This window comes from Lepidochelys kempii, chromosome 1 (genome assembly GCF_965140285.1).
Source record: "Lepidochelys kempii isolate rLepKem1 chromosome 1, rLepKem1.hap1, whole genome shotgun sequence".
Taxonomy (NCBI): Eukaryota; Metazoa; Chordata; order Testudines; family Cheloniidae; genus Lepidochelys; species Lepidochelys kempii.
The window spans coordinates 352,531,020-352,554,689 of NC_136380.1; the positions used below are offsets into that span (position 1 = coordinate 352,531,020).

General features: G+C 55.1%; 1 protein-coding gene across 5 annotated transcripts in view; it reads right to left on the bottom strand.

Moving 5' to 3' along the window:
- Positions 1-20,474: 20,474 nt before the first annotated feature.
- The window catches only part of CPT1B (carnitine palmitoyltransferase 1B), a 38,286-nt gene continuing 35,090 nt past the window's right edge, over positions 20,475-23,670 (bottom strand). The window contains exons 17-18 of one of the 5 annotated variants that reach the window (XM_073329043.2): positions 22,251-22,343; positions 20,475-20,845 (exon numbers count right to left, since the gene is read on the bottom strand). In XM_073329043.2, coding sequence (XP_073185144.1) covers positions 20,756-20,845; positions 22,251-22,343 — 183 coding nt within the window. In that variant the 3' untranslated portion in view covers positions 20,475-20,755. The remainder of the gene's footprint in view (positions 20,846-22,250; positions 22,344-23,670) is intronic. The other 4 variants (XM_073329042.2, XM_073329047.2, XM_073329046.2 and 1 more) reach the window with 4 other exon arrangements.

Genomic DNA, 23,670 nt, shown 5'->3' on the forward strand with positions numbered 1-23,670 from the left:
GAAGACAAGATGGAGATGAGACATCACCCTTTTATAGTCTCTTGCCATGTGGTCTTCGCTTTCTTTGTCCCAAGGACACGCTATCCAGCACATGGCACAGAAAAACCTTAGAGTTCTGTCCAAAAGGCAGGTCCCCGCATGCCTGGCTGAGTCACAAGGTGTGTCTGCCTTCTCTCAACGGGTCAGTTGTGTAGCTGATGGTCCTTAATGGGCCATCCAGCAGGCTAGGCAGAGCTGACCCCAACTTGTCTGGGGCATCACCCAGAAGCAGAGCACAGGTTTGAAATACAGACAGTACAGAGCCAATATTCATAACTTTAACTACAAAAATGATACACACACACAGACAGCATCATCCTAACCAGCCAACCATCACCTTGTCTTAGACACCTCATTTGACCCCCTTTATATAAGATTTGGTGCCACTACAGGACCTTGGTTGCAACGATGATCTATACGGTCCCAGTTCAAGTCAATAACATCACAGCCCCAACGCAAAATTGGTGCAGGACGGGATGACACAAACGTCACTGACTGCATCCTAAGAGCTCCCCATCCTGGGTTCTGTCTTACTACAGCTGGTATTGGGTTCGAAGCCGTACCAGTGTAGAACAGAAATGGTTCATCAAAGTCATGTTCAATAACATGAATGAATCTCTTTACAAACTCAAGGTAAAACTTGGTTAGAACAATAGCGGATTGGATCTGCTTTTCCAGCATGGTTCCTGTATGTCTCATGTGATCTTGCCAAGAGCTAAAGAACGTAGCTACCTTATCCATACAATCTCTGGCAAATGTTTGAAACCCAATTAACATCAAGTCAATGTAGATATTAATGTTGTCCATAGTATAGGAATCTTGGCCTTTAGCCATGAAAGCAATATGGTAGTGTGCCTCAGTTTCCCTTTTCATACAGCACATCAGGTTTGGAATGTCTTTTCCCCTGTGAAAAGTTCCAAGACTGTTTACAGGCATTAACTGTGAAACATCAGTATAACAAGGCCTTTTAACACAAAGTGTGTTCTCATGTATTCCTTTTACCATGTTCAAGGGATTTTCCAAAAGATTAGGCACATTGTACCTTTTTGCAGTTTTTGGTATTAGCAACACATTAGTTACAAGAATTACCATTAGCAATAACAACAAATTCATTGCAAGTGTCCATTTACAACCATTTTTGTCATGCCACCCCTTTGGCTCAATACCACTTGGGTTTGGGCCTTTTAGGGTTAGCCTGTGGCTTCCCTTTGCAAAATTAAGGTGTCTCTTTCCTTCCTGTCCTGAAGGATCAAACCCTGATTTCTCTTGCTTAATGGAATTCACTGGGTGATTGGGCGTGCTCTCTGTGCTAACAGCTATTAGCAAGTCCTTCTGCTCCCTGCCAGCCAAGTAATTTGCATTACCCCAGACAGAAGCCAGTTCACCAGTTTTCAGATCCTTAACTGCTACCAATTCAAAGGCTGGACTCTGTCTTAAAGAGAAACTATCCATTTTCACTAACAAGCCAGACTCCAAGTTCCGTGGTCCTTCCCTTACCAAGCTCTGCTTCCACATGGAATCAGATGTTAAGTTCACTGAGAGACTACGAGTCCTATCCAGTGTCTAGAGATGAGAGTAGACCTGCCATCCCCCGCACGCTCGAGAGATTAACTGCCCAGCTGTTCTGCTCCGCAGACTCAGCTCCCCAGTCGTCCCTCTGAACCTGGGCCACAGACTGTTCCTTCACAGAACTAGCATGGAGACATTCCTCTCTCAACAACCTGGTCTCCCCAACAACCTGGCCCAACACAGCCACTTGGCTAGAGGACTCTTCAACTTCCTTAACAGCTTTCACCCCATCTGAGCCCTTCTCAAAGCTCTCCACACTGGATCCTTCAACAGGAAAGTCAGTGGATCCATTCATCACAGAAAATTTCTGGCTGTTAGGAACTGAAACTAAACACCCACCTGGCCACTATGGATGTAGAAGCCCTCTACACCCACATCCCACACAGAGATGGACGACAAGCTGTCAGGAACACTGTCCCCGATAATGTCACGGCTAACCCGGTGGCTGAACTTTGGTGACTTTGTCCTTACCCATAACTACTTCACATTTGGGGACAATGTATACCTTCAGATCAGCGGCACTGCGATGGGTACCCGCATGGCCCCACAGGATGCCAACATTTTTATGGCTGACTTAGAACAACGCTTCCTCAGCTCTCGTCCCCTAACACCCCTACTCTACTTCCGCTCTGTGGATGACATCTTCATCATCTGGACCCATGGAAAAGAAGCCCTTGAGGAATTCCACCAGGATTTCAACAATTTCCATCCCACCATCAACCTCAGCCTGGTCCAGTCCACACAAGAGATCCACTTCCTGGACACTACAGTGCTAATAAACAATGGTCACATAAACAACACCCTATACCGGAAACCTACTGACCGCTATTCCTACCTACATGCCTCCAGCTTTCACCCTGACCACACCACACGATCCATCGTCTACAGCCAAGCTCTGCGACACACCCGCATTTGCTCCAACCCCTCAGACAGAGACAAACACCTACAAGATCTCTGTCAAGCTTTCTTACAACTACAATACCCACCTGCGGAAGTGAAGAAACAGATTGGCAGAGCCAGAAGACAGGTTTCAGAGTAGCAGCCGTGTTACTCTGTATTCGCAAAAAGAAAAGGAGTACTTGTGGCACCTTAGAGACTAAACAATTTAGCCAGAAGAGTACCCAGAAGTCACTTACTACAGGACAGGCCCAACAAAGAAAATAACAGAACGCCACTAGCCGTCACCTTCAGCCCCCAACTAAACCTCTCCAACGCATCATCAAGGATCTACAACCTATCCTGAAGGACGACCCATCACTCTCACAGATCTTGGGAGACAGGCCAGTCCTTGCCTACAGACAGCCCCCCAACCTGAAGCAAATACTCACCAGCAACCACACACCACACCACAGAACCACTAAGCCAGGAACCTATCCTTGCAACAAAGCCCATTGCCAACTGTGCCCACATATCTATTCAGGGGACACCATCATAGGGCCTAATCACATCAGCCACACTATCAGAGGCTCGTTCACCTGCACATCTACCAATGTGATATATGCCATCCTGTGCCAGCAATGCCCCTCTGCCATGTACATTGGTCAAACCGGACAGTCTCTACGTAAAAGAATAAATGGACACAAATCAGACGTCAAGAATTATTCAAAAACCAGTTGGAGAGCACTTCAATCTCTCTGGTCACTCAATAACAGACCTAAAAGTTGCAATTCTTCAACAAAAAAACTTCAAAAACAGACTCCAATGAGAGACTGCTGAATAGGAATTAATTTGCAAACTGGATACAATTAACTTAGGCTTGAATAAAGACTGGGAGTGGATGGGTCATTACACAAAGTAAAACTATTTCCTTGTTTATTCCTCCCCCCCACTGTTCCTCAGACGTTCTTGTCAACTGCTGGAAATGGTCCACCTTGATTATCACTACAAAAGGTTTTCTCCCCCCCTCCCCCCCACCTCCAGCTCTCCTGCTGGTATTAGCTCATCTTAAGTGATCACTCTCCTTACAGTGTGTATGGTAACACCCATTTTTTCATGGTCTGTGTGTATATAAATCTCCTCACTGTATTTTCCACTGAATGCATCCGATGAAGTGAGCTGTAGCTCACGAAAGCTTATGCTCAAATAAATTGGTTAGTCTCTAAGGTGCCACAAGTCCTCCTTTTCTTTTTGAGGATACAGACTAACACGGCTGCTCCTCTGAAACTTGGTGTGCATAGAAACCCCCACCTTGGGCTGTAACTGCCCTGCTTGAAGAATTGGCACTCTCAGTTGGGTCCCGCCTGAACCAGCACCATTACAGTGGCGTAGTCATGCTAGGATCCACAGAACCAGGTCAATTAAACTTTGGGTCAGAATCCCACACTATCCAAATTTGAGGACAATGTTTCTCAGGAGCAGATTAAAGTGAATGGTGAGGTTAAAGCCCTAACTGAGGAAGGAAAGGGTAGATTTTTGATGGGTGATGGATTGTTGGCTAGTACAGCTTGTAAAAGTAAACCTGGAAAAGGTAAATATGATTTGCTGGAAGTAGTTCAGGGTAGTGAGAAGAGCAGAAGTTTATCTGTGGGGAGTGGCAAGGTGCTTGGTAAGGAAAGCGGGGGAGGGATAGCTCAGTGGTTTGAGCATTGGCCTGCAAAACCCAGGGTTGTGAGTTCAATCCTTGAGGGGGCCATTTAGGGATCTGGGGCAAAAATTGGGAATTGGTCCTGCTTTGAGCAGGAGGTTGGACTAGATGACCTCCTGAGGTCCCTTCCAATCCTGATATTCTATGAAAGTTTGGATGAGCCTAGGCAGCCTTGTGAGATGATGCCTTTGTCTAGTCAGCAGGGTGGGAAGGCCAGGAGAGTGGAAGATGAGTGTCCCTGGACCTTACCTGTTAGCTGGGTGGAGAATTGCGACAGGGAAGGAAAGTGCCTGTGTCTGTCAGGGGTATTGACTTGCCTGTGGATGGAGCTACCCCAGTCTCCAAGCAGTTGTCTGTGACCAGCCTTGTGTGCTGGGACAAGGGGAATGAGATCCCAAGCTGTGGGTCTGGGAAAGGAGAAAGTGTGTCTGGCTCTTCTTTGTCTGTGGAGCAGACAGAAGGGGCCTTTCAGCCTGTGATGGTTGAGGGTTGTGCAGTTGTCCCAGAGTTGGTTCTGGATCCAGCTAAAGCCCACGAAGGGAAGGGTCATAAGTTTGTGTCTGCTCGGGAGAATGGCCCTGTAACTAGGTCGAAGCCAGTTAGTGTCTATGTAAAATCCCAGAACCCAGACAATTCTGGTGCTTGTATTTTGCCTGTTGCTAGTGTGTGGCTGGGAAAGGGTGTAGCAACTCTGTCTGATCAGGGTGAGATCCTAGTTAGGGCACAAGGAGAGCATGAAGGTGTGTGATTGTGTTACCTACTGAGGGTGTGGAAACCTGTAGCAAGAAGGAAAAGATTCCTGAACTTGTGTGTGGCAAAGGGAAGGAGAAGGCTTCTGACCTTTTATCTAGGAAGTCTGTAAGTTTGCCTGAAAGGGGATTGTGTAGGAATCCGCCAGATGGGCCAGAGGTAATTCTGGATGTAAGGGAGACCCAGAAAGAGTCTGTTGTTGCTCAGGAAAGTGTTCCTCTAGAGCAAGCCCTAGGTGAAGAGAGTAAGAGCAGAATTTGTAGTGCTAATGTAGTGCCAATCTTTAAAAAAGGGAAGAAGGAGGATCCTGGGAACTCCAGGCCAGTCAGCCTCACTTCAGTCCCTGGAAAAATCATGGAGCAGGTCCTCAAAGAATCAATCCTGAAGCACTTGCATGAGAGGAAAGTGATCAGGAACAGCCAGCATGGATTCACCAAGGGAAGGTCATGCCTGACTAATCTAATCGCCTTTTATGATGAGATTACTGGTTCTGTGGATGAAGGGAAAGCAGTGGATGTATTGTTTCTTGACTTTAGCAAAGCTTTTGACACGGTCTCCCACAGTATTCTTGTCAGCAAGTTAAGGAAGTATGGGCTGGATGAATGCACTATAAGGTGGGTAGAAAGCTGGCTAGATTGTCGGGCTCAACGGGTAGTGATCAATGGCTCCATGTCTAGTTAGCAGCCGGTATCAAGTGGAGTACCCCAAGGGTCGGTCCTGGGACCGGTTTTGTTCAATATCTTCATAAATGATCTGGAGGATGGTGTGGATTGCACTCTCAGCAAATTTGCGGATGATACTAAACTGGGAGGAGTGGTAGATACGCTGGAGGGGAGGGATAGGATACAGAAGGACCTAGACAAATTGGAGGATTGGGCCAAAAGAAATCTGATGAGGTTCAATAAGGATAAGTGCAGGGTCCTGCACTTAGGACGGAAGAACCCAATGCACCGCTACAGACTAGGGGCCGAATGGCTAGGCAGCAGTTCTGCGGAAAAGGACCTAGGGGTGACAGTGGACGAGAAGCTGGATATGAGTCAGCAGTGTGCCCTTGTTGCCAAGAAGGCCAATGGCATTTTGGGATGTATAAGTAGGGGCATAGCGAGCAGATCGAGGGACGTGATCGTTCCCCTCTATTCGACATTGGTGAGGCCTCATCTGGAGTACTGTGTCCAGTTTTGGGCCCCACACTTCAAGAAGGATGTGGATAAATTGGAGAGAGTCCAGCGAAGGGCAACAAAAATGATTAGGGGACTGGAACACATGACTTATGAGGAGAGGCTGAGGGAGCTGGGATTGTTTAGCCTGCAGAAGAGAAGAATGAGGGGGGATTTGATAGCTGCTTTCAACTACCTGAAAGGGGGTTCCAAAGAGGATGGCTCTAGACTGTTCTCAATGGTAGCAGATGACAGAACGAGGAGTAATGGTCTCAAGTTGCAGTGGGGGAGGTTTAGGTTGGATATTAGGAAAAACTTTTTCACTAAGAGGGTGGTGAAACACTGGAATGCGTTACCTAGGGAGGTGGTAGAATCTCCTTCCTTAGAGGTTTTTAAGGTCAGGCTTGACAAAGCCCTGGCTGGGATGATTTAACTGGGAATTGGTCCTGCTTTGAGCAGGGGGTTGGACTAGATGACCTTCTGGGGTCCCTTCCAACCCTGATATTCTATGATTCTATTCTATGAATTTCTGTGAGGGGTGAATTGTTGCATAGACAAGCCCTAGGGAAAGGAATCCTCATGGAGTCTTTGCAAGCAGTTTACTGCAACTGAAGGGTGTGAAAGTGATTTAATCAAGAAAGTTTCAGTTCCTAACAGCCAGAAACTTTCTGTTGTGAATGGACCACTGACTTTCCTGTTGAAAGATCCAGTGTGGAGAGCTTTGAGAAGGTCTCAGATGAAGTGAAAGCTGTTAAGAAAGTTAAACAGTCCTATAACCAAGTGGCTGTGTTTGGTCAGCTTGTTGGGGAGAAGACCCAATCCCAGTTTGACCCCCTGGGGTTTTGGGGTGGCCAAAGGGCACGGACCGCATAAACCTTCCCACATGCGGCCTGTGAGTGCTATCGACTACCTGCGACCTAAGGGAGGGCATAAAACTGGAAGGGCCTGGTGTAACTCCCACCAAGGAATGGGAGAGATGCTGGGGCATCCATGGGAACGTTGGTGGCTTCGAATGTCCCCGGGTCACCGGCTAAAGTGACCCCGCTCAGTTCGATCTCGAAGCAGGGAGAGATGTGACAAAGTGGGACTGTTCTTAATGTTTCCTCTGAATAGTGTGGGGGTGCCTCAGTTTCCCCTAGGAAGTTCTTAAGTATCTAGGTGGTGGGGTAAGGGTGTATGATCATTGCAGAGCCCTAGAGGGCAGGAGTGCAGGGGTCTGGACACAGAGAATGGCCGACACCCTGTTTCCTGGCAACTGATGGCCTGGGGCCTTCCCCCCTGCAAGGTGAGAGCTAAAGGGTTGGAGAACAAAGGAATCTGGTGACCTCCTGGCCCAGGAAAGGGGAAAGCCTAGAGGAGGAGGGGCTGGAGGGAGTTTCAGTTTGGGGCTGGCTGGGACATCGAGTGAAGGGCAGACGTGGTTGTCTGGCTCACTGCCCCCAAAATGGACCCAGCTGCGGGGTCCTGTTCTCTGCACCTACAAGCTCTGTGTTAGACCATGTTCCTGTCGTCTAATAAACCTTCTGTTTTACTGGCTGGCTGAGAGTCCCATCTGACTGCGAAGTTGGGGGCCAGGACCCTCTGGCTTCCCCAGGAGCCCCGCCTGGGTGGACTCGCTGTGGGAAGCGCATGGAGGGGCAGAGGATGCTGAATGCTCTGAGGTCAGACCAAGGAAGGTGGAAGCTGTGCGTCCTGCAGACAGGCTGCTCACAGAAAGGCGACTGCCCCAGAGTCCTGACTGGCTTCATGGGGAGCAGTTCCAGAGCATCACCCAGTGACTCCGTGACAGTTGTCCCCAACACTCTCCAAAAACTTCCTGGATTGTCTGTGCATTGCTGTATTGCTCTCCCAGCAGATGTCAGGGTGACTGAGGTCCCCCATGAGAACCAGGGCCTGTGATCTGGAAACTTCAGTTAGTTGTCTGCAGAAAGCCTCGTCCACCTCATCCTCCTGGTCCGGTGGTCTATAGCATACGCCCACCACGACATCACCCTTGTTCCTCTTGCCTCTAAACTTAACCCAAAGACTCTCAACAGGCTTTTCTCCAGTTCCATACCGGAGCTCTGAGCAGTCATACTGTTCTCTTCCATACAGTGCAACTCCTCTACCTTCTCTCCCCCGCCTGTCCTTCCTGAACAGTTTATATCCACCCATGACAGTGCTCCAGTCATGTGAACTGCTCCACCAAGTCTCTGTTGTTCCAATCACGTCATAGTCCCTTGATTGTGCCAGGACTTCAATTTTTCCTGCTTGTTTCCCAGGCTTCTTGCATTCATGTACATGCACCATATAAGCTAGTAGTTATGAGGCGTAAAAAAATGGATAAGAGAAGCCAAAGACATCAGGTACCAATCCATGGCTGGCAGGACTAAGGACAATGAGGAATTTTTCAAGTACGTCAAGAACAAATGAAATCCTGGCAGTGGTGTAGGCCTAGTGGTCAACGTGTCTTTCAGAAGAGGAGGGATGTTGTACTCGTATCGCAGGAGGAGGATGACGGAGTGTCCAATCCATTAGTAATTGAGGAGGACCAATTTTGCCAGCAGATCAAGGGACGTGATCGTTCCCCTCTATTCGACATTGGTGAGGCCTCATCTGGAGTACTGTGTCCAGTTTGGGGCCCCACTACAAGAAGGATGTGGAAAAATTGGAAAAAGTCCAGCGAAGGGCAACAAAAATGATTAGGGGACTGGAACACATGAGTTATGAGGAGAGGCTGAGGGAGCTGGGATTGTTTAGCCTGCAGAAGAGAAGAATGAGGGGGGATTTGATAGCTGCTTTCAACTACCTGAAAGGGGGTTCCAAAGAGGATGGCTCTAGACTGTTCTCAGTGGTAGCAGATGACAGAACGAGGAGTAATGGTCTCAAGTTGCAGTGGGGGAGGTTTAGGTTGGATATTAGGAAAAACTTTTTCACTAGGAGGGTGGTGAAACACTGGAATGTGTTACCTAGGGAGGTGGTGGAATCTCCTTCCCTAGAAGTTTTTAAGGTCAGGCTTGACAAAGCCCTGGCTGGGATGATTTAGGTGGGGATTGGTCCTGCTTTGAGCAGGGGGTTGGACTAGATGACCTCCTGAGGTCCCTTCCAACCCGGATATTCTAGGATTCTATAGGATGTTCGACAACATCTACGAGGGCTAAACATTTCTAAATCAATAACTGGCACACAAAAGCCCTGAAAGAGTTGGCCAAGGAGATCTCTGGCGAGGAGCTCAAGCCAGCACCTTTCACTGACTTTCAATGCACACTGTTTTTTTAAAGGATCATATGCAAATTATTTGCAGCTAGGCCAATTAGATCATGAAGTAATGTGCATAAACACCCCTGGAGCTGCACAAAACTTGTTAACCATGAATGAGGCTAGTTCAGCTTCCTTGGGCTGTTGGTTCCTCTCAGGGATTTGCAGCCCTTTGACAACTGATTTGGGTTTGGGATCTCGTCTCCAACACCGGCTTTCCCTTTAACTCGGCTCCAGTGTCCAGCCCCTCGGCCAATACGGCTAATCTGGGCCACAGCATCTCTCTGGGGGATGGGCCTGTCTCAGATTGGGGTGCCCAGGGCTCCATCCCACCCTCCTCTTCCTCGGGGCCACACAGGAGCTGGGATCTTCTCCGAGGGGCACAGAAGAGGCAGGAGAGAGGTCACTGTATGTACAGCAACAGCCCGGCCTGTCCCGCTCCGGGGTCATTTGATTTCCTTGCAGGCTTCCTGAAATGGAATGCTGAGCCCTGTGACGTCCAAAGCTCATTCATCTGCCAGGACCAACGCCAGCCAGGGAAGTGACCGAGCTGAGCCTGCAGAGAGCGCTCCGCACCTGGGGTGTGAGTGAGCCGGGCCCTCGGGCAGGGAGCAGCCACTGTGTTAGCAGACACGTCCCAGCCACTCGGCTGCTGCTGTGACTGCACTGAGGGGCCATCCCCTGCTCCCCCCGGACAGCAGAGCCCCTGGCCCCAGCTGCAAAGACCCTTCTCCATCACACCCCTCTCCCCTGGGTCTCTGGGTCAGTCTCGCTTGGCCCCACCCCACCCCTTGTGCCCTCGGCAATCGTGGTGTCCTGGGCTGATGACAAACTCTCTGCAGCAGGCTGCTCTGTGCATCTCAGATGTGCTCGTCTACATTTCTCCCCCTGCCTGGTGCCAGCCGCACTCCCTCCGAGTCGCTGTTCGGGCAGAAGCCTGGCCTGGCTTTCAGGGGATGTGAGCTCTGTATCTGTGGCTGCCATGGATTTTCCATGTGACCGTGGGCCCGTCCTGTACCACCCTGGGCCCTATTTCTGGGGTGCTGATTACCTGGGGGGGAATAACCCCTTCCGAGGGAGACGCCAGTCAGCTCTTCCCCAGAAGTGTCTTCTCCAGGACCTGTCCCCACAGGGATCATATGTAAGGACCTGGCCCCATTCTCAGCTGTATTGGCCTGTTCCATCCTGGACAGTTTCCTCCTCGAGGCTGAAGGGGCCCAGGACCCACAGGGTGCCTGGCCATGCAGAGGCTCATGGGAGATTCCCAGACTCCATGGCCCTGGGCTCAGTAATTAAGGTCAGGCCAAGTCTGGTTCTATTCCCCTTAGCACCTCCATGGGGAGGGCAGGAAGAGCTGGGGGAGGAGCCCCACAGCGGAGCAGAGAGGGCAGGTTCTGCTCACTGACACATGCCCCTATCAGCGAAGGGAAGGACCTGCCTGTCCCAGTGGCCCCCGCCCGCCCCAGTGACCCCAGCCTGCTGGGGCGGCCAGGCAAGGCTGCTTCCTGCAGGGGTTCCCGGGCCCAGAGCTGGGACAGGGGCTGACTCCCTCGCACTGTAAATGACCTGGTTCAAAACCACACTTTTGTCTCTTCAAAATTTTGTTCCAATTTTTGTCGAAATTCCCAAAGGAAACGTGTCTGGTTTTCCTCCCCCGCCCCCCGGGGGGGTGGGAACTGTGCCACTTTTGGGGTTACCCCAGGGGTACAGGGTGAATCACTGCCACCTGCTTACAACAGGTGGGAGACGTGTCAGTTCCCACTGGGGGAAGCTCGCCCCAAGCTATTGGCCAGTGGCAGCACAGACTCCCCCTCTGGGCTCTGCAAGGCCCACTCCTTCCTTCCGCAAGCCGGCAATTCCCGTACCCCCGTCCTCAGGCTCCCTACGAGAGGCCTGGGGCAGAGAGAGTAAGCCTGTGGCTAAGTCAATGGAGACAGTTGGCTGACACAGTTCTGCTCTGGCCCCGGGGCGCAGGTCCCTCCAACCTGGTTGTGCGCCCCACTGCCTTACACGCCAGTGTCCAGTGACTTGACTTCTGGACACACGCCACACGCAGAGCCGCTGTCGCCGAGGGAGCGGAGCCCCCAGGTCGCTGGCTAAGCCTCAGTTCAGCCCCCTCCGGAGCACGCAGCACTCGGTCCTGTTTGAGTAAACAGGAAAAGGGTGGGAACCATGAGGTTACAGGTGAAAGAGAACCATAAAATGTAGCCCGGAGCCCGTACTGACTGACAAGTCCAGTCACCCAGTGGTCGTGTGTCCAGGCCAGAGTGCAGGGACCCACTTTTCAGGGGATGCTCCCCGGCAGAGGGCCCCGTAGTAGTAGGATTTTATGTTTGTGTTTTGATAATTTAGAATGAAGGCTAAAGCATAATAAGATAATAATGTAGCATGTATTAAAGGTATTGATTTGACCATATCCTGCCAGCCACCCTTTTTGAACAGCAGAAAGGAATGGCCTAATGTGCCATTGGTAGAGATGCATCAGCCAGAATTTGCGTGTGTCTGGACTGATTTCAAGGCAGTAACAGACCTTTGAGGGTCACCACTTTGTTGTTGGCTTAGCATTTTAAAATATGTAAAAAAATGCCAGGATTGTTTTTCTTTTGCATTGCAGTTTGATGTTCCTGTTCAAAGTGTTCTGTGTAAACCAGTTCTGTGCTGTGTGTGAATGAGGAATGTGCGCTATGAGATAAGTGTGAAGGCCATTGCCGAACCAGATATTCTAGGGAGGAACCGAGAACAGACGCAAGGGCGCCAGGAGATTACAACGTGCCCCCTACTGAAATGTCAGAGGAGAGCAGATTGATGACTCTAAAGATGAGACAGGCACCTATCCATAGGGACAAGGTAGCTGTGATCAAAACCAGCCTGGGGTAACTCCCTGAGAGACCTGATGAAAGAACAAGATAACGGATGAGAAGGACAATTTAAGAAAACAAGCACTTGTCAGACAACAATTGATTACAGCATGACAGTGCAAAACTCATTGGTTCCAATAGAGGAAAATCACTATAGAAACAGGGGGGCTTGCCTTGAAACTTGGGTTGGTCCTGCCAAGACTTCCCCAGAGCATCATGTCTTGACCGACAGAACTCGGCTCCTCCCTACCCTTGATCAACCTCGCTGGCCACCAGATTGATCCAGACTGTGGACCGGTAACTATAACACGGAGTGGTAGGACTGTGTGTGTGTGTGACTGAATGCATATGCTAATTGTTGTATCTTCAATAAATGCGGCATACTGCCTTTTCCCCTGAAAAAGATCCCATGTGCTTCTTATAAGCATAACACCCTCCCGTAATGGATAACAGCTTGTGCCCTTTTCACAATCATGGCTCTTCGTGAACTGCTCGGTCCAGAGGGTCCCCCGTTCAGGGTCCTGCCCCGGGGTTCTTTTAGCTTAGTTAGAGCTCAGGCCTGCATCTGGCTCCACCTGTAAACCCAGGGCTGGGCCAGGCCGAGGTTTGGCACCTGTTCTCAGTGTTGGCTGAGTGCTTCCAATGGTTTGGGAACCCAGTGGTCCACGGTATGTGGCTCTAAAGGGGTTTCCCGTACAAACCTGCCATAACCACGACAAACGGCTAGTTCTTAGCTTTTGGTGGAGACCCCACATGACCCCCTGCAGGGAAACCCTGGAAGGATGTTCGGACACAGGTGACATGTACCTGGCTGGGCATGTCTGTGCTCTTCTGCCCCCTGACCCTCATGCAGTAGGGTCAGCAACTGAGCGCTCTGCAGGCCTCTGCCCTCTTGCCTGGCCAGGGCGTTGACCACGACGCTCTCTTTGCCCTTGATGCATTTAATCTCCACGGCATACTCTTGGAGCGCTGGACAGAGCTGCCGACTTCCTGGTTTCCCCGGGGGGGCTCAACCCTTGCTCCGAGGCCCCATCCCACCCCTTCCCCCAAGGCCCCACCCTGCCCCGCCTCTTCCCGCTCTCATTCTGCCTCTTCCTGCCCCACTCCTCCCCCTCCCGCCAGTGCCTCCTGCACGCAGCGGAACAGCTGATCTGTGGCAGGTGGGAGGCACTGGGGGGCGGGGGGGAGCTGATCGGAGGGGCTGCCGCGGGGTGCTGAGCACCCACCACTTTTTGCCATGGATGCTCCGGGGCTGGAGCAGCCGTGCGTTCAGCGCCTATGGTGCTGTGCTCAGCGCAATCATCGCGGGTCGGTGCCTTTCCCTGAGTGAGACGGCGCGATCGGGGAGTGGGACCCTGTGGCTGAAGAGGCAGGGTCCCAGCTGCGTGCACCCGCATTCTCTACCAGACACGTTCCCGTCACCAGTGTCAGTGTTTTACACAGAAAGGCAACACCCCATCCCACACCCCACTGAACCCCCATACGCAGCCAGAGCCCCATCACCCCATCCCACACCCCACTGAACCCCCATACGCAGCCAGAGCCCCATCACCCCATCCCAAATTCCACTGACCACCATACCCACCCAGAGCCCCAAAACCCCATCCCACACCCCACTGAACCCCCATACCCAGCCAGAGCCCCAACACCCCATCCCACACCCCACTGAACCCCCATACCCAGCCAGAGCCCCATCACCCCATCCCACACCCCACTGAACCCCCATACGCAGCCAGAGCCCCATCACCCCATCCCAAATCCCACTGACCATCATACCCACCCAGAGCCCCAACACCCCATTCCACACCCCACTGAACCCCCATACCCAGCCAGAGCCCCAACACCCCATCCCACACCCCACTGACCACCATACCCAGCCAGAGCCCAAACACCCCATCCCACACCCCACTGAACTCCCATACGCAGCCAGAGCCCCATCACCCCATCCCACACCCCACTGAACCCCCATACGCAGCCAGAGCCCTAACACCCCATCCCACACCCCACTGAACCCCCATACGCAGCCAGAGCCCCATCACCCCATCCCAAATCCCACTGACCACCATACCCACCCAGAGCCCCAACACCCCATTCCACACCCCACTGAACCCCCATACCCAGCCAGAGCCCCAACACCCCATCCCACACCCCACTGAACCCCCATACCCAGCCAGAGCCCCATCACCCCATCCCACACCCCACTGACCACCATACCCAGCCAGAGCCCAAACACCCCATCCCACACCCCACTGAACTCCCATACGCAGCCAGAGCCCCATCACCCCATCCCACACCCCACTGACCACCATACCCAGCCAGAGCCCCAACACCCCATCCCACACCCCACTGAACCCCCATACCCACCCAGAGCCCCAACACCCCATCCCATACCCCACTGAACCCCCATACCCAGCCAGAGCCCCATCACCCCATCCCACACCCCACTGAACTCCCATACGCAGCCAGAGCCCCAACACCCTATCCCACACCCCACTGACTCCCCACTTCCCAGCCAGAGCCCCATCACCTCATCTCACACCCCACTGTCCCCCAATACCCAGCCAGAGCCTGTCACCCCATCTCCCACCCCACTGACCCCCATAACCAGCCAGAGCCCCAACACCCCATCCCCCATCCCACTGACTCCCCACTTCCCAGCCAGAGCCCCAACACCCCATCCCACAAAAAACTTACCCTCATACCCAGCCAGAGCCCCCTCACTCCATCCCACATGCCACCGACCCCCCCATACCCAGCCAGGGCCACATAACCCCATACCATACCCCACTGGTGCCCCCACCCCATAAACTACCCCCAGCCCAGCCAAGTCCTATTTAGACCAGACTTCCAGGGACCTCCTTCCACCAGCCCGGCCAGAATCTGCAGCCCCCATCCCGCCCCTCTCGGACAGAGCCGGACTCCCCTGGGCCATCGGGACGGGGTAGCGAGGCCCAGGCTGGCCCTGTTCCCCGATCTGTCATTCCCCCGGCCTGTGGCGTTGGGGACTGTGACGATGTGACTCAGCAGGGAGGGGGGAGTGTTGACCTGGGAATGTGCCCTGGGGATGGGAGACCTGAGAACCTGTCACCTGAGCCAGGAGGGGGAGGGGGAGGTGACACCTCTGCCCAGGAATGTGGACGGAGGCTGCAGCAGGGAACCTGCTGGGTGGGTTTAGTTTCAGTTTGGGGCTGGGTGGAGGAACACAGGGAACCCCAGGGCTGGGGTCTAAGCTCCCTGCTCCCCCAGAAGGACGTGATTGAGGGGTCCTGGTTGTACCCACAAGCTCTGTTTTTGGACTGTGTTCCTGTTGTCCAATAAACCGTCTGTTTTACTGGCTGGCTGAGAGTCTCAGTGGATCCCAGGAAGAGGGGTGCAGGGCCTGGACTCCCCCACACTCCGTGACAACTGGTGTTAGCAGTGGGATCCGAACCCACGCCCCCAAAGAGACTGGAGGATCAGGAAAAACAACGTCAACATGAGCAGGAGGAGAAGGAGAAACAACGTCAACATGAGCGTCAGGAGAAGGAGAAACAAAGACAGCATGAACTGGAGCTGGCCAGGCTGAGGAGCAGTGGGGCCCCGGCTGCGGCTGCGGTGAGTGCGGGGGGACCCAAGACTGCAAGGAACTTTGATAAGTGCTTCCTGGCCCAGCGGAAGGAGGGGGAGGACATAGATAGCTTCCTGACGGCCTTTGAGAATGCCTGTGAGCTGCACAGGGTTGACCCTGCAGACAGGCTCCAGTTCCTCACCCCCTTACTGGACCCCAAAGCCGTGGAGGTGTACAGCCGAATGACAGGGGTGGAGGCAGGGGACTATGAACTGTTCAAACAGGCCCTGCTCCGTGAGTTTGGGCTGACCCCCGAGATGTACCGGAGAAGGTTCCGGAGTCAGCGTAAAACGCCTGAGGTCACCTACCTACAACTGGCCAACCGGATGCAGGGATATGCCCGCAAGTGGACAGCTGGGGCCCGAGCTAAAGAGGACCTGCTTGACCTAATCGTACTGGAGCAACTGTATGATCAGTGCCCTTCCGACCTGAGGCTGTGGTTGGTGGACAAAAAGCTCGAGAACCCCCAGCACGCAGGGCAGCTGGCCGACGAGTTTGTGAACAGTCGGTCAGGGGGTAGCCGGGAGGAGTCCCAAAAGAACAGGCCCCCCCCGATGCAGAGAGAGAGTCACCAGGGGGCCTCCCAGCGGGGAAATAGGGAGAACCCCCTCCCAAGGGGAACGCCTGGCGTCGGGCCCCTCCGACCCGCTCGAGGGGACCAACGTGACCTGAGCTGCTATCACTGTGGCCAGAGAGGCCACGTACGGTCCCAGTGCCCCGGGCTCAGGGACAAACTGAGCAGACCCAACCTACCCAGGGTTAACTGGGTAGGGACCCAGCTGGACGAGGGGCAGACGACCCAGGAAAGGGGACCTACCAGTTTACCACCTGCCCCGGAGGGAAGAGTACCCCAGGCCAGCTCCACCAGAGGGCTGGAGGCTCTGGACTCAGGGTGCTCAGTTTACAGGGTGGGCGCGGGGCTGTCCCTCCGGAGAGAGTGCCTTGTTCCCCTGGAGGTGGATGGGAGGAAGGTCAATGGATACTGGGATACGGGCGCGGAGGTGACGCTGGCCCGGCCCGAGGTGGTGGCCCCAGATCGGGTGGTGCCCAACACCTATCTGACCCTGACAGGGGTGGGCGGGACCCCATTTAAGGTGCCCGTGGCGAGGGTACACCTGAAATGGGGGGCCAAGGAGGGCCCCAAGGATGTGGGGGTACACCACCATTTGCCCACTGAAGTTTTGATGGGGGGAGACCTAGAGGACTGGCCAAGCAAGCCCCAGGCCGCCCTGGTTGTGACGCGTAGCCAGAGCCGGCGAGGGGCACTGCGCCCTGACCTCGGGGAGGGTATCACACCGGAGGCGCAGGACCCTACCCTGGTGGGGAGGGAGGGCCGAGGGGCACGGCTCAGAGAGGCGGAGGCCTCGGACCTGGCCAGCGAGAGGGAACCGGGCCCCATCCCTTCCCCAGCCGCTGAGTTCCAGGCCGAGTTGAGGAAAGACCCCTCCTTGCGGAAGCTCAGGGACCTGGCCGACCTCAGGGTGGTACGGACCATGAGGAGAGGCTGCCAGGAGAGGTTCCTGTGGGAGAAGGGGTTCCTGTACCGAGAATGGGCTCCCACAAGGGAAGTAGAGTCCTGTGGGATCAGGAGGCAGCTGCTGGTCCCCCAGAAGTATCGCCGCAGGCTCCTGCACCTGGCCCATGACATCCCCCTCGCAGGGCACCAGGGAATCCGGCGCACCCGGCAGAGGTTGCTACAGAACTTTTACTGGCCCGGGGTCTTTACCACGGTCCGGCAGTATTGCCGATCCTGTGACCCTTGTCAGAGGGTGGGGAAGGCCCGGGACAAGGGGAAAGCGGCTTTGAGACCTTTGCCCATCATAGAGGAGCCTTTCCAGAAGGTGGCCATGGACATCGTGGGGCCTCTCAGCAAGACGACCCGGTCGGGGAAGAAATACATTCTGGTGGTGGGAGATTTTGCCACCCGCTACCCCGAGGCAGTGCCCTTAGCTTCCATTGAAGCAGACACCGTGGCCGATGCGCTCCTGACCATTTTCAGCCGAGTGGGGTTCCCCAAGGAAGTCTTGACAGACCAAGGCTCCAACTTCATGTCGGCCCTGCTCCGGTGCTTGTGGGAGAAATGTGGGGTCCGGCACGACTGGGCCTCAGCTTATCACCCCCAGTCCAATGGGCTGGTGGAGAGGTTTAACGGGACGCTAAAGATGATGCTGAAAACCTTTATGAACCAGCACCCACAGGATTGGGACAAGTACTTACCTCACCTGCTGTTCGCGTACAGGGAGGTGCCCCAGGAGTCTACCGGATTTTCGCCTTTCGAACTGTTATATGGCAGGAGGGTGAGGGGCCCCCTGGACCTGATGAGAGACGAGTGGGAGGGGAAGGCCACTCCCGATGGAGAGTCAGTGGTGGAGTATGTCCTGATCTTCCGAGAGAGACTGGCTGAACTCATGGGCCTGGCCAGGGAGAATCTGGCCAGAGCCCAGAGGAAGCAGAAGGTCTGGTATGACCGCACGGCGCGGGCCCGTGCCTACGCCACCGGGGATCAGGTGATGGTTCTCATCCCAGTGAGAAAGAACAAACTACAGGCCGCCTGGGAGGGCCCTTTCAAGGTCGTCAAGCAGCTCAATGAGGTAAACTATGTGGTGGAGCTGTCGAACCGGGCGCACCACCGCCGGGTGTACCATGTGAATATGATGAAGCCATATTATGCCAGGGGGAATGTGGTGTTGGCCGTGTGTGGACAGTGGGAAGAGCAGGGAGATGACCCTTTAGTAGATCTATTCCCTGGGACCAGAGCTGGTTTCCCCCTGGAAACAATTCCCCTCTCGGATCAGCTAACCCCTGCCCAGCAAGCTGAGGTCAGGGAGGTGCTGCATCCGTACCGACAGCTGTTTTCCAACTAGCCTGGACGCACTAATCTGACTGTCCACCGGGTGCAGACAGGGTCACACCCGCCAATAAGATGCTCCCCCTTCCGAGTCACAGGGAAAACTGCTCAGGACCTGGAAAGAGAGGTCCGGGACATGCTGGCTTTGCGGGTGATCCAGCCATCTGCCAGCCCTTGGGCCTCGCCGGTGGTGCTGGTCCCCAAAAAGGACGGGTCGGTCCGGTTCTGTGTGGACTATCGGAAGCTCAATGCCATCACTGTATCTGATGCCTACCCCATGCCCAGGCCGGACGAGCTCCTAGACAAGCTGGGAGGAGCTCGGTACCTTACCACCATGGACCTTACAAAGGGCTACTGGCAAGTGCCGCTGGATGCAGATGCCCGACTGAAATCGGCCTTTATCACCCCTCTGGGGCTCTATGAGTTCCTGACCCTGCCTTTCGGCCTCAAGGGAGCACCGGCCACCTTCCAGCGCCTGGTGGACCAGCTCCTGAGGGGGATGGAGAGTTTTGCCGTGGCGTATATTGATGACATCTGTGTCTTTAGCCAGACCTGGGAGGACCACGTGTCCCAGGTTAGACAAGTGCTGGACCGACTCCAGGGGGCTGGGCTGACTGTAAAAGCGGAGAAGTGCAAGGTGGGGATGGCGGAAGTATCTTACCTGGGCCATCGGGTGGGGAGCGGCCGCCTAAAGCCGGAACCAGCCAAGGTGGAGGTGATCAGAGACTGGCCCGCTCCCCACACCAAAAAGCAGGTCCAAGCCTTTATTGGGATGGCAGGATACTACCGAAGATTTGTGCCCCACTTTAGCGCCATCGCCACCCCCATCACGGAGCTATGCAAGAAGGGGAAGCCAGACAAGGTGGTCTGGACCGAACAGTGCCAGGTGGCTTTCCGGGCGCTGAAGAAGGCTCTGGTCAGTGGCCCAGTTCTGGCAAACCCAGACTTTGACAAGCCCTTTGTGGTGTTCACCGACGCCTCAGACACGGGACTGGGGGCGGTGTTAATGCAGGAGGATGAAAAGGGGGAGAGACACCCCATCGTGTACCTGAGCAAGAAGTTGCTACCCCGGGAGCAACACTACGCGGCCATCGAGAAGGAGTGCCTGGCCATGGTGTGGGCCCTCAAGAAACTAGAACCCTATCTCTTCGGGCGGCACTTCACCGTCTACACCGACCACTCTCCCCTGACCTGGCTGCACCAGATGAAAGGAGCCAACGCCAAACTCCTGAGATGGAGCCTGCTCCTGCAGGATTACGACATGGACGTGGTCCACGTGAAGGGAAGTGCCAACCTGATAGCGGATGCGCTGTCCCGGAGAGGGGGCCCCGAACTTCCCCAGGTCACTGGTCAGCGTGACCCCGCTCAGTTCAGTCTCAAAGGGGGGAGAGATGTGACGATGTGACTCAGCAGGGAGGGGGGAGTGTTGACCTGGGAATGTGCCCTGGGGATGGGAGACCTGAGAACCTGTCACCTGAGCCAGGAGGGGGAGGGGGAGGTGACACCTCTGCCCAGGAATGTGAACAGGGGCTGCAGCAGGGAACCTGCTGGGTGAGTTTAGTTTCAGTTTGGGGCTGGGTGGAGGAACACAGGGAACCCCAGGGCTGGGGTCTAAGCTCCCTGCTCCCCCAGAAGGACGTGATTGAGGGGTCCTGGTTGTACCCACAAGCTCTGTTTTTGGACTGTGTTCCTGTTGTCCAATAAACCGTCTGTTTTACTGGCTGGCGGAGAGTCTCAGTGGATCCCAGGAAGAGGGGTGCAGGGCCTGGACTCCCCCACACTCCGTGACAGGGACGCTTGCCCATCTTTCTCCAGGAGCTTCCTTCTGTCTGTCCCCCCCAGTCCCAGGCGGAGTGCATCACCCGGCAGCCAGGCTGGCATTACACAAAGAGCCTTCTTTATCGGTAACATTGAGGGAGGAAATCTCCCTCACCCGCTCCCGTGGTTTTGTGCATCCCCAGGTCCCCGCGGCTGGCTGGGCTCCGACAGGCCCGGCCCCGCCGCAGGGCGAACGCTGGCACTGGAGGGGCAGCCCTGCCAGCTCGCCCGGCGTTCCCGTCCCTGGGGCCAGCCTCATGCGGCCGTCGCCCCTCCCACGGTGCGGGGTCAGTTGGCCACCTTGCTGGCAGGAAGGTTGAAGAGGTCTGCGATGTCCAGCATGGCCTGGCGGATGTTCCTCCCGAACCGTCTGGAGTCCTGTGGTGGGAGAGGAGATGGGGTACTGGTTAACACGGGTCCCAGCTGGAGACATGGGTTAGCAGGGGGCAGGAGCGGGGGGGCAGCTTGAGAAGCCCCAGGCGGGCACAGTTCTCAGGCCCATGGCATTGCGGGGCGGGGGGGCTGCTGGATGTGGAGGGGCCCATCCTGCTCTGGAAGTGGGGGTGCTACAGCAGGACGGGGCGGGACAGGGACGAGGGTCAGTGGAACAGGAGGGAGTCGGAGGCCCCAACAGAGCTCCCCCTCCCCCGCACACACCTCAGCGGCAGGGTGAGGCGGGTCCTGCAACAGCAGCTTCTAAGCCCCACTCGGGGAGTGATCTGCAAACCCTCCCGACCCTCGGCCAGCGTGCATTAGTGGGGAGAGCCTGACTGGCGCTCTCATGCCCCGGACGGCAGGCTTGACCCTAACCCAGCCCCCAGGGCTGCACCCACCCCATGTGCAGCACCCACAGAAGACGGGGCGTCCAGAGATAGATGTCTGCTGGGACAGCAGGGAGATCTGGCCCCCAGACGAGTCACAGGGACAATGCCCACAGACTGCAGGGCCAGGGGAAGGAGCTACATGCTCGCCCATCTGGTAGGGAACCACAGGGATTGAGGGGCCAGGGACGGGTGGCAAGATCTCTTAGTGGCTGGAGAGTCTGGCTGTTTAGACAGGAGCCGAAGAAGAGGCAATGTGCCAGAGGTAGGAAATGCTGAAAGGACACAAATGGGCAGGGGCAGGATGCTCTCATGTGCTGTCCCAAAACAGAGAAGCCAGGGGACACACAAGGGCACAGACGGGCAGCACATTTACACAGATCAAAGGAAATGCTTTTCTTACACCATGTTATAATTAACCCGTGGAACTCACTGCCACAAGATGCCAGAGAGAGTACAACTTCGTGAGGTTCAAACAAGGGTCAGGCATTGGCCTGGATAACAGAAACATCCCTGCTTAGAATAGGCCTGACAAACACAGAAGGGAAGACCTGCCAACAGGTACGAGCCAGCCCACAACTGAACAGGCTGGGAGACACTTCTCCCAGGGCACATTATTCCAGAATCCTTGCCCCTCCCTCTGAAGGTCCTGGTCCTGGCCCATCAGAGACGGGGCAAGATGGGCCCCTGGGGATGATCCACACTGCCAATTCCCATGTGGCTGTGTGTGGCAGTGGAAACTGGGGATAGTGACTAGCTAAAAGACAGCATGCCCCAGGGAGGGCTCTCAGACCCCGTGTCTCCTCTCAGGGCTGCCCTCCGGCTGGCTAGGTGAACCCCAGGGCTCATCTCCTAGGGAGAGTCATGAATGCTGATGGGCCACGAGGCCCAGGAGGGGTTCCTAGCCTGGCACCTATCGGCCAGGCAGTCTGTGCGCAGCCAGGCCTGGGGGGGACTCTGACCGTTTCGGGGCTGGAGAACTTGCTGGAGATGTGGAAAGTGATCAGGTTCTCGCCAGCAATGATGTAAGAGACGCCGTATCCGTCGTCAGCCACCTGCAGGGACAGTCAGAGAGAGGCGGATGGAGCACCAAGAGGGAATGCAGCCTGGAGGAAGGGGCTGGAGCCACTGACTGTGGGTGGTGCAACCTCAGTTGGGCCACCCGGCAAGCCAGACTCAGGAACAGCCTTAGGGTGGGTGCCCTGTGCCCGGCTCTGTGCTCAGCAAGCTGGAGTCATCACAGAATCAGAGAACTGGAAGGGCCCTCGAGAGGTCATCTAGCCCAGTCCCCTGCACTCCTGGCAGGACTAAGTATTAGCTAGACCGTCCCTGAGAGGCGTTTGTCCAACCTGCTCTTAAACATCTCCAATGAGGGAGATTCCACAACCTCCCTGGTCAATTTATCCCAGGGCGTGACCACCCTGACAGTCGGGATGTTTTTCCTCATGTCCAACCTAAACCACCCTTGCTGTAATTTACGCCCGTTGCTTCTTGTCCTGCCCTCTGGGGTTAAACGAGAACCATTTTCCTCCCTCCTCCTTGTAACAACCTTTTATGTACTTGAAAACTGTTCTCATCTCCCCGCTCCGTCTTCTCGTCTCCAGACTAAACACACCCAATTTTTATAATCTCTCCTCATAGGCCATGTTTTCTAGCCCTTTCATCATATTTGTTGCTCTGGACTCTCTCCAATTTATCCACATCTTTCCTGAAATGTGGCCCCCAGAACTGGACACAATGCTCCAGCTGAGGCCTAATCAGCACGGAGCAGAGCGGGAGAATTACTTCTCGTGTCTGGCTTACGACACTCCTGCTAATACAGCCCAGAAGGATGTTCTCTTTCTTTGCAACAGCGTTACACTGTTGACTCACATTTATATATGTGCCACTCAGACCCTGCCCAGTCCCAGCACAGGCGGGGGGGCTGGTAGCTGGGTGCTGGGCTGGACACGTGTTCACGGGCCGACACCCCGCGAGCTGCAGCAATGCCAGACTCCCTGAGAAACAGTAGGGTCTCGCTTGCTGCCCTCACTCGCACGGAGCAGCCTCGCTCCACCAACTGTCCCAGTGGGACTCCTGCCCGCCCAGCCCCTGCAGAGACCAGAGGTGCCCCGTCCCCCCCTGCTGTACCCAGGGCACCCGCCCGCCCAGCCCCTGCAGAGACCAGAGGTGCCCCGTCCCCCCTGCTGTACCCAGGGCACCCGCCCGCCCAGCCCCTGCAGAGACCAGAGGTGCCCCGTCCCCCCTGCTGTACCCAGGACACCCGCCCGCCCAGCCCCTGCAGAGACCAGAGGTGCCCCGTCCCCCCTGCTGTACCCAGGGCACCCGCCCGCCCAGCCGCTGCAGAGACCAGAGGTGCCCCGTCCCCCTGCTGTACCCAGG